The sequence below is a fragment of the Panthera uncia genome, chromosome B4 (assembly GCF_023721935.1).
Source record: "Panthera uncia isolate 11264 chromosome B4, Puncia_PCG_1.0, whole genome shotgun sequence".
Lineage (NCBI taxonomy): Eukaryota > Metazoa > Chordata > Mammalia > Carnivora > Felidae > Panthera > Panthera uncia.
The window spans coordinates 116,824,504-116,835,531 of NC_064809.1; the positions used below are offsets into that span (position 1 = coordinate 116,824,504).

Here is an 11,028-nt window from a genome sequence, read left to right on the forward strand (position 1 = left end):
AACTGGCCCTTTGATGAACCAGGGACCCACGGGTGATACATCTGAATTGAGAGTCATATCATCTATGTATTTACACATAAATTTCTTACCTGATACATACAAATATGCTTTCACATAACTTATCTTATCTGATACACACAAATCCCAGAGGCAGGATTTATCCACATTTTAAAGAAAACTGATGTTCGGAGAAACCACATGACTTGGTACAGGTCACACAGCCAGAAAGAAACCAAATCAGAACTCCAAATGAATAAGCCACTAAGGAAACAGCATCCACTGTTTGGAGAAACCACACACAAGGACCTCTCTGTATGCACAGTAAACCCCACCCACATACAAAGCTTTCACAAACATGTGTACAGGGCAGAGTTCTACCAAGCTGTGCAGAGAGGGTCTCCACCAAAAGGCTCAACAAATAACCATTATAGTTTTGCATTAAAGGGTTTTATGATGATTCATTAAAAAGCTGATTCAATAAGGTTCCACTAAACTACTAGTGATTTTATTGTCATTCTTCTTGCTACACCCACATAAGTATAATCTATTACAGCATATAAGTTTGTATTTGTTGAACTTTTATGAAAATGTTTTATGTCATTTAAAAATATTTACACCATTCAGGGGCTTATATCAGTCAGATAAGTGTCTGACTCGTGGTTTCGGCTCAGGTCATGCATGATCTTGTGGTTTCATGAGTTCGAGGTCTGCACTGGGCTTTGCGCTGGCAGCTTGGGATTCTCTCTCATCTCTCTTTGCCCCTATCCCACTTACACTGTCTCTGTCTCTCTAAAAATAAATAAACTTAAAAAAATACTTATATCATTTAAAACAGATACCACAAGGTATCAAGAGCCATAGAAGAACCAGGATACGGTCAGGTAGACAGAGCTTGAGTGCTGACTCAAGCCATGAGGCACAGCTCTTACCCACCCAGGGTTCCTCGAGTACAGGAGGGACATTGTGAGGATCAGATAAGATAAAGCACATGGAATCCCAGGCACGGATTTGGCTGTGGCGGGGCTTCTATCTGACTCCCTTTCCATTTCTCTTCTTTTAACAATATCAAAAGAATGAACATTTGTAGAACTAATATGTTAAATGCTTTCAAATAAAGAAGTAATTGGTCTAGTCATACTTATTAAGTGATACTGTTTGGATCAAGAAACACTGGCATTTCAACGGTATCAACAGTACTGATTTAGGAGCAATTCAGACCAAGCCTTTGCAGTGCCTTACATAACGCCCTAGGTGAGTTCTGATTTAGTTTCTTTCTGGCTATGTGACCCAGACCACACAAGTCATGTGGTTTCTCAGTTTCCTTGTCTTCAAAATGTGGATAATGCCTGTTTCTCAGGTTAGTGTGCATCAGATAAGGTAACTGCCCCCAAATACTGGTATTTTTATTTAGATGAGAGCCTTAAGGACTTCTACATTATGGATTTTCCTCATTAATATCAAGCTAAAATTTGTTCAAAGATATGTATTTCTTTTACTATTTAGGAGTCCTCTTTATTTTTGTGAAACTAAAAGCATCATTTCATTTTTCCATAAGTGTTTTCTGTAAATGAAGGCCTTCTATAAATGGTAGGAAGTTTCACACTGGGAATTTCTTGTTTCTTAGTAACTTTGGAGACTGTGGTCCCTTAACTTGATTAGCCCCATTACTCTCTTTTATTATTCATTTTCAGAGTATTCTGACTTCTAAATAAATATCACTTGAGAACATTTCTAAAGATGGCGAGTAGGCCCTAAATGCTGGAAATATTTATCCCCCTTCTGATCGGCTTTCCAGAGTTTCACTTTATTTTCACTCACTACAGAACTCAGACTGAAAAGCTGATCAGCCACATGCTATGTGCACATGAGCAATTGTGTAGGATACTTCGTTTGTACTCAAATGAGATAATAGATGTGAAAGTACTTTGAAAATTTAAAAGCTCTATGGGCATTAAGTTATTATTATACAAACGTGAGTGTGACATTCATTTATTAGAGGCAGGGAAATATGGGAGCATTTCAGAGCTTCTGAGCTAATGAGTCCAATTTAGAACTGTAGGCCAGAAAAGTGATGTTTTCAGCATGACAGAAACCCATTGTCTAGATGTGATTATATCATTATGTTCAGTGGTTTAAAAAATGTTATTAGTACTGAACTCAATTCCATCTCTCACATATTCATTTAAGACAATTTGATGCCAGAATATTATTTATATCAGAATAAAAGCAAACAATAGCCACAGTATTTAAAAGCCACTGGATTCCAAGATAGGTATTTTTCATACTAGTTCAACCTGAACACCGATAATTAAACATCGCTCTAGTGTTACTTTTGAAAATCATTTGCCAATGAACAAATTTCATAGTGGAACGGACATTAAATGTATCTCAATTTAACTGTAAGCATTGGTTTTCTAGGTTAAGCAAAACACTTCCAAACATCTACTGAGTAGATCTTAAGAGGGCAACACTCCTATGAATTATTGCAACCACCAAGAACTTGAGGTTTCTGGCCTATGACTAGAATCCCAGATCACTCTGGTGGAGTCTCTGCTGAGAACAGATTTTCTGACCTGGTGATTTTTCTCTTAATTGCATTTTCCTTTCTTTTAGTAAATTAGCAAGCCTGAAGACGGACTTGTGTTGTTTGGTTAGGTGAGCCTTACCCATGCAATGAAAGCCCCTTGGGAGAAAGGTCCTGGGAAAGAACCTCAGGGACCAGGCTCCTGGTTGGATGGAGGTGTAACTAGCTGCTTGCCTACCGAAATTTTAATTTCTAATCCAAGTCTTTAGGAAGACCCAACTTTATTGGCTAAGCACATAGCCTCGGGGAAGAAATGTGGCATGGGGAGAGCATGACAGGTTGTTAAAAAAGCAAATGGATTTAAAAAATCATCCTAGCAAATGACCAGAAAAGAAAGGATAAGAAAAAAACACCAATTGAGTGGTTGAGTGATAGAAAAGCACTTAAAAAAAAATAAAACTGTTCAACAACAAAATCACAGAGTATTTCATATTTTGACAGGTTAAAGCTTTGAGACTATTTTTAAAAGGTACACATTCATTTCTCCACGATTTCTGGCATTTCTAGACTAGGAAACATTCTCAAGAGAAACAAACAAAAAACTGCAATTAACACAACCGAAAGAGTTGCAATCCCAGAATTCTTTCCCTTATTGATTAGTTTCTTGTAGTGCCATCTCCTATTTTCTCTGCTTTCTCTGCAGCCAAAGTGCTGTATTGAGCGGCAGGATTTCAGAAAGGTCTAATACGCTCCTGGCTCCTGGCCTATGTCTACATCAGTCATTCGATTGCTGTGAGCAGTACACGTGAGGAAAACAAGCATATCCACACAGACCCTCTGTGTCTCGCCACGTCCCATCCACCCTTTTATCTATCCTCTCTCTGCTTTTGGGCCTTTATCACCTGGCCAGATACAAGTTCATTCAACTTTCTCAAGGATAGGACAATTCTTGAAAGGGATGCTTTCCAATCGGAGTGATGGGAAAAACATCTGGGCTATTCAACAAGAAATACTAGCCTTTTAATCTCACGAGGGACCTAAGGGAGAAATCTTGCTAGATTATCTCTGAGTGTTCACACGCAGGCAGAGGAGTAATTAATTTCCTCTTTGAAAAAACTGTGTTGTGTGCAGAAATGTCATAAATTATAGGAGGATCTCAGATAGGTGATTTTGTTTTTGAAGTTGGCATAGTCAACAGTAGCTAATGCTCTTTAAGGAAGGATCCTCCTTTACCCAGGAAATAGAAAGGTTCAGAAAATACCCAGTTGGTACTAATACATAAAGACTACATGGGTCAAACTTAAAACAAATCATGTCTCTGAAATGCTGTCATTACAGAAATTTAACCACATATATGTGATCCACAAATACTAACAAGTAGCAGGAAATATATGAACAGCTTGGGGGAAAAAAGCTTTCAGACTCTAAAAGAACATCAGTGAAAACAAGAATAAGGATTAAAAGATAATACTTAACAAGAGAGAAAAGGAAAATTATTCATTTCTTGTAACTTGTACATTTTCATCTCCCTTCAAGAAAAGATTCTCCGTAATCCTAACATTGCCATTCCCTGCACAAAGATCCCAGAGAACAATTCAATATTGAGAGAGCTAAAAGGAGTTGCAATATACCAGACTCTCTCTCTCTCCAGGGTATCTGCAAGCAGAAAAGTCATGGTTTCCAGAACATTCTCTTCACATTTTTCTTTCATGAGCGGCAGCACAGAATGTTTACCAAAGGCTTTTCAAAACAGAATCTCACCAAACAGTTGAGAAAAATATTTAACAAGCAAAGCAAAGCAATTACAGTCGAATTTTCACCTCAAGATTCTCATCTTAGGTGTGGGAGGCAGAGAGAAAACTCTTAACACACCAGTCTGAACCTGGAAGGAGGATGAAAACAGTTGATTCTGCCAGTTGTTGTCAACAAATCCAAATCTTTGAATCTTGAGGACAAACGCTAGAGCCGTAGCTGCCCCCCTGGATGTGTGTTAAGAACAGTTCCACTGTTGGGTATGGCTGACTCATGTTTCTGAGCGGCAGTCTGAGGGCAGGTGAGGCATGGACACCTCTACCAAAACCACAGAGAGGGCTAAGCATGAAAGATCTCTCTTTTCAGTTCTTTGTGTCAAGCAGCATCATCACCTTCAACTACTCAAGGTGACATTGTGAGACGATGCAACCAGTCCCAACAGTGTGATACTATTCAAATATGTTAACCCGGAAGGAAATTAACAACATCACGAGGAGTTACTACTTCCCCCCAACTTCTGCTCTGTCATCTAACCAATTTACATTTTATAACCCAGACTTTTGTTATTCATTTTCATTATGATTTCATTCTCACGCGGGATGATTCCCTTTGGCACAAAGACTTTCTGGGTGCAATGGGATCAGACAACTTCTCCCATAAGAATGGATAACAAGGACCTGGGTATACAAGCCATTCCCAGAAGGTGTGTTTTCAGTCTGGTTTGAGCGAGTAGGGAATGAAGGCCATAGCATAAGATGGTAAAATTCCAGCTGGGTGGACAACAGGCATCCATCGGCTCACTGCAAGCTAGTGTTCAATATCAGAATGCATTACTCGATATGGGTGAAAGGCAAAAATATCACAGAGGCTTTTAACACCTTACCTGGGCCATCTGCCTCTCCAGTTTTGATCGGGGAATATCATCAAAGTAGTTTTCATTTCTTCTCCTCCTTGCATCGCCCTGCATGATAATGTGAGGAACGTCTAGGGAGCCACCAGTGGTGTAAGTGCTTTGGCTAAGTGATGGAGACAACTGAGGAGGAGTGTGATTACCACTGGGATCCTGAATGGAAATACATCATGAAATAAATACCATGTTCTTGTGGCTAACCTTTGGTTTCACAATTGTGAAATACTGACAAGACACACTGCAGGGGTGGGGAGTCATTTCTGAATCACCTGCTAAGGAATGGGTGACATTCTACCATTTTATTGATGGCGTGATCTAGGCAATACTTTCCCCCCTAAGTATTTCAGGTCAAAGTTTTCAAGGATAATGAGTCAGGCCCGGTTTTCCTACACCAGTGCTACGGAGGAGCTCAGGAGAGAGGCACCCGTATGCTGGGCACCCCTGATGCGATTGTGTGTGTTTACAAGGGAAGAGATGCATCTCCCTGTGGACAGAGTGTCCTCACTGTAGTGACACATGACAAGAAGGCCCCAGTAGGACCTAACGGGTCTTGATTCTCCATCAAAGGGTGGTCTGGCAATCAGGCAGGGAAGAGGACACAGTATGGAAACACAGCATGTCACACGCAGACTGCAGAGCAATGCATATAATGACAGGGGACGTGTTTCAACGTCAAAGATGACTCAAGCTGAGGGAAACTGGTCAGAAGTCAGATAAGGGGTGGCAGACGGCTGGGCTCTAGGGTTTGCGAGTCAGAGGAGGGTTGGATTGTGCTGAATCTCCAGGCCACTTCTCCCCCAGATGTTCTGGGCCTCCTGTGACAGATTAAGATCCTGCACTTTTTCTTGGGAATCTCTGTCTTTGATCTGTTTGTTGTTCTCCTAAATCTCTTCCAGGGAGCCGGAGGGAGAGGTTCAGGAGGGGAAGGAAAGAGAGCAGAGTAAGTAGGAGGAAGTTACTTGTCTAAAGAGGCATTTTAGGATGTTTACACTGAAGGCACCTACATCTTTACCTCCTTTTGTGTAGCGAAATGAAGGTAAGACAATAATCACTTTCTAGTCTTATTTTCCCCCTAATTTATTTGAGGCTTCCCTTACTGGGAAGAAAAACACGTCCTGTTTTTACTTTCACTGCTCCCAAAGCCCCCAACTGGTTGGTCTCCAAATGTCCCAGTGTATCCCAATTTCCCCAGTGCTCAATTTTCCTGCTGGTTCCCTCCTCCAGCCACATCTCTTGTATTCCCTGAAATCGTTGTGTATCTTCTTTAAAATGGAATCACACTCACAGTCTTACCAGCTTCTCTCCCACCTGACCCTCTGCTGTCCTGGCAGTAGTTTTGCTGTTTTCTGAAGTTCACTGATAAGAGGCTTTCTACTGCATTTCATTGTTGGCAGGTACATCTAAGTGCCATGCTTGTGTGTACTGTTTGCTATTGCTGCCTTTGCTGACACGTGCAGAAAATGGATCAGAAGCCAGTGCAGGATGAAATAAGGAGAACAGAGTTGGAACTCTCCAACCAGTCATGGAGATCCAGGCTTTTCGATGAGTTTTTGAGAAGTTCCAACAGGGTCTCATGGAAACCAGTGACTGTTGGCTGCTCCTTCCCACTGCCATTTTGCCAGCAATCAACTCTCATTTTCTTGTTCTCTCTGCTTTGCCCTTCTTGCCTTCCTTCTCCTTCCACGTTATCTTTGTCTCCATTCTATACTTTTCTCTCTAGTTTTTCGGCCCCAGAATTCTAAAATATAGCTGCAATCATTTATTAATGTTCTGGATTCTCTATTCATAATTTTTGAAGGAAGTAAAGCTGACAAATTTTTACTTCCTAAAAAAACAGGAGACCCTAAGGTTAACTTTCAATTTATCTTTCCTTAACTGTGGTCCTTGAATGATTCTCGTTCTGTGGGTTTGAGGAGTTTGACCTAAAACTCATCTCCTCTCACTTGGTGCAGATGGGAATGTGGGAAGGGGGCAGAGGGAGTGGTTCTTTAAAAGTGCTGGTTTGTAATGTGTACATCTCAATCTCAAAAGTATACATTTAACCAATTGAGAGAAACAAATCTCATCTTACAAAACACAATCAAAACCGAGATTGTTTTTATATAAATAAGGTAAACCACATGGAAAACAGCCTGTACTTCTCGATCCATTGCTTCGATCATGTCATTTTATTGCACACAATAACTTCTGAGGATAAGAGTGGAGGCGGAAACGAACAAGCTGGGCACTTACCCTGAGGGTGATGGACCGAGGGGGCTTCTGTGGTGGATCGTCGTGCAGCCTGTCTCCCAGAGATGCCAAAATACGTTTCCTGTGGCCAATCAAATTGATTTTTAAAACCTGAAACGACATATATTTGGGTTAAATATTTCATCTGAGAAAAAGATGTCCTAAAAGATGAAAAATGAAGGGATCTGTGCAGTTACCTCTGTACCATGAGAGATGTGTGAAATCAGGGTGGGCCCTCAAGTCCAGAAAGATGGGAATGGCAGGGGCAGAGTCCAATGTGGCTGTGGAGTGGGGGTTGGAAAAAAGAGCAGAGACACGGCTCCTCCTGCTGGTGCTGCCCTGGAGTCTAGATCTCCTCTCATCAACCACCACCCTTTCCATAGGATAAGTCACTTTAACCCGCACCAGCAGAAAACTCTCCCATACACAGAATCCTATTGCTCTTAGAATAAAATCGGAGTCCTGACCTGGCCCCAAGGTCCAACAGGGCTGGTTGCCCTCTGCCTCCCTCTGTGTCCCTCCATTCAGGATGTCCACACTAGCCTTCTCTGTTCCTTGAACGTTCCATACTCATTCTTGCCTTAGGGCCTCTATCCCTTTTGTCCATCTGCCTGGAATGGTCCCCTCAAGATTTTCAAATGATGCCTTCTCATCCCTCTGGGGCTCAAGTGTTATCTCCTCACAAAAGCCTTCTCCCTCCTCTCACTAAAAGAACCATGCCCTCAACCCCCATCACACTCTTTTTTCATGATCCTCTTTTTATCATTCTTTGAAATAACTTTATTTATAGGTTCAGTGTGTGTGTGTGTGTGTGTGTGTGTGTGTGTACCCATCTCCCCTAGGTAAACTTCCTGCAGGCAAGGCTTTGGTGTATCTTTATCATTATGATTTCCCAAATGCCTAAAGCAATGCTTGAAATAACAGGGGTTCAATGAATATGAAAGAATGAATTTTAATGTAGATGAAGGTAGCAGAGGAGGGTTGGAGTCAAGCACTACCTACCTGGGGGAAGACTCAAAGTCTCCCCATGATGGGATTTTGAGTCTGAGGGCCCTACAAGGCACACTGTGGAAGAGGTGACAAAGGAAACCAAGAGTTGCAGACAGTCTCAGTTCCCACCTCTTCCTGGAGCTTTGCAAATGCTACTCTTTTTCAACCATCCCAACATCCCTCTCTGGAAGGGGTTCTTCTTGCTTTACAGAAGAGGAGCCTGAAGTTCAGAGTGGTTAAGTAGTCTATCTAAGGGCCAGTACGTGGTGGCTCTGGGATTTGAATGAGGTTTGCCTGACTCCAAAATTTGTTTTACCTGAAGGTAAACTGCAAAGTTTGGGCACATCTCCAAATATTACTGATGTTTTAAAAGAACATATTATAAATCCATTCATAAGAAATGCATTTACCTCTTCTCTGCCCACGTGTAGTTCCAGGACAGAACTGGAACTGTTTGGGTCACTAGTTCCTCAAGTACAATACCCATAGTGTAAGTGATCTAAACAAAATCTCTCTTTTCAAGTTTTAAAGAGGAGAGGTGGGCATTCTCTGGCATTCCTCCTGCACTATCTTGAATTTTTATTTGCCTATTTGTCAGTTAGCTTATTGGACTTTCTGCCTACACTGATTCAGATTTTAAACCAGCAGTATGCTCTATTCCTTTCACATCTACTCTCTGATCCATGTCTGTTGATGACAGGGATAGCAAATGTTCATCAAGGTGAGTGATCACATGCACCACCTCCCTATGATTTTGTAAACCTTTATTTTGCCTGGCTGATGCATCCTGATCTTTGCAGTCACCCCCATAAAGCAGCTCCTCTTCCCCACAGATCATTCTAGTCAATTTCTGTACCTTCTCCTACCCCTTTACAGCTGCTTAAGGTTTGTCCAGCAAATTACAACATTCCAGGTGTAAGTGAACCATGGCTTTACATCTGAGCAGTACTATTTTCTGCTTTGAATGTACCCTTTTAAATGTCCCTTTCTAAGTACTCCTGATTCTGGCTGGCCTTTCAGCCATGGGAGGAAAGACCAGGGGCAAAAATACACACTGGCTGTAAAACCTCTTAACTTTGTTACAGCTGATAGTTCAAAGCCTTTTAATCTTGGAAGGAGGGCTTGTATTACTTCTCCCTAAATTCCTTATCCTACAGTCGTCCATGCAGAAACCCATCTGCCGTCCTTCTCCATACTCACATAACCCTGTATTATCTTCCTGCATGTATATTAGCCGGTATGGCATTTCACTACCTGGAGGAGTTTAGCAAGTTTTGCAAATCTAGAATTTCACCATACACTCCTCAGATGATTTAGAAGTATGCTTAATAAGGATGGTCCCAATGTCCATGACTTGCAGGCAATATTGTTTACACGATCCAGAGAAATGCCCTTATATTTTTGCGTTGTTTCTTTTCTTTTTTTCTTTCTTTTTTTTAAAGAGTACCAAGATCAAAGAATTCCTCCATTTCAGGGAAATATAACATTAACCTTTTCAAATGTATTTGCAAGTCTAAAAAACACTACATTCTTCTCATTCTCTTTTATTCTTATTCTCAATTACTTTGCCAAATGCTTCTATTGAATATAAATTCCTCCCATAAAATCTCCACTGCCTTCCTCCCAATAGCTAATTGGACCTGCTGCTGCTGCTGCTGCTGCTGCTGCCTTGGGCCCCTGGGTCCTGCTAAGTAATGTTTTTATCATAATAAATGAATTCAGAATTACTTTGACAAATAACTGACACTAAACAACAAATAACTGTGGTAAAACTGAGCTGGTGTCCCCTCCACTGCTGCTTTTGGTTTACTCTCCAACAACTCAATTTGGGGCGAGATACCTGAGTCTCTGATCTCCATTTTCTCACCTATAAAGTGAGGAAGTTAATGCCAATCCTAATGTTGGGAAGATGAAGAGCGAGATTATGAGAATAACCAGCACAGGGCCTGGTGTAGAGAAGATACAACCTTCACACTGTGCTTCTTCCAGTTAGTGGGCTCTAAGGATGCATGCAAATCCTGACCCCGAAAGACAGGGACTATGCGATATTCAGAAAGTTAATCACATCAAACAAGTCTGCTGGTGCTTTGCATGCAGAGATTTGGCTAACCTTGGAAAAAGTGCCCACTGAAGTGACATGTACTGGTAGGAAGGGGTCTGGTTTCTAGCTGTTAAATTTATTCCTAGACCTAATCTAAAAGAATGCATGCTATTCTCCCATGCACATTATTTAATCCCCAAAGGAGGTAAACTGAGGCACTCTACACTGGAGCTCTACTGCTGCCTCCTCTACAGAACCTTCCGGAAGAGTCCAGACAGATAGATAGATAGATGGAACAAATTAACACAGAGTGATGAGTCATGTCAAAAACATGTGGGTAACTCTCATTTATTAGAAATGATCCCACATTACAGAAGATACTGATGATTACCATTTACTTAACATTTACTATGGTCTAGTTGTGCTAGAAACTGTGCCAAGTACATTATATATGTGTAAATATCTCATTTAATCCTTATAATAACATTCTCATTCTCATTTTAGAGGTGCAACCTGAGACACAAATACTGAGTAACTTGTTTAAGGTCACAGTGCTAATGGCATCATGGCGGGGATGTGCAC

At 41.1% G+C, this 11,028-nt stretch overlaps 1 protein-coding gene across 2 annotated transcripts in view; it reads right to left on the reverse strand.

The window, feature by feature from the left end:
• Window positions 1-7,521, reverse strand: part of LOC125919459 (ankyrin repeat and sterile alpha motif domain-containing protein 1B-like) — an 84,388-nt gene extending 76,867 nt beyond the window's left edge. The window contains exons 1-2 of one of the 2 annotated variants that reach the window (XM_049626142.1): window positions 7,419-7,521; window positions 5,160-5,339 (exon numbers count right to left, since the gene is read on the reverse strand). In XM_049626142.1, the coding sequence (XP_049482099.1) occupies window positions 5,160-5,243 (84 nt within the window). In that variant the 5' untranslated portion in view covers window positions 5,244-5,339; window positions 7,419-7,521. Of the gene's footprint in view, window positions 1-5,159; window positions 5,340-7,418 lie in introns of those variants that run through there. The other variant, XM_049626143.1, reaches the window with a different exon arrangement.
• Window positions 7,522-11,028: the final 3,507 nt, after the last annotated feature.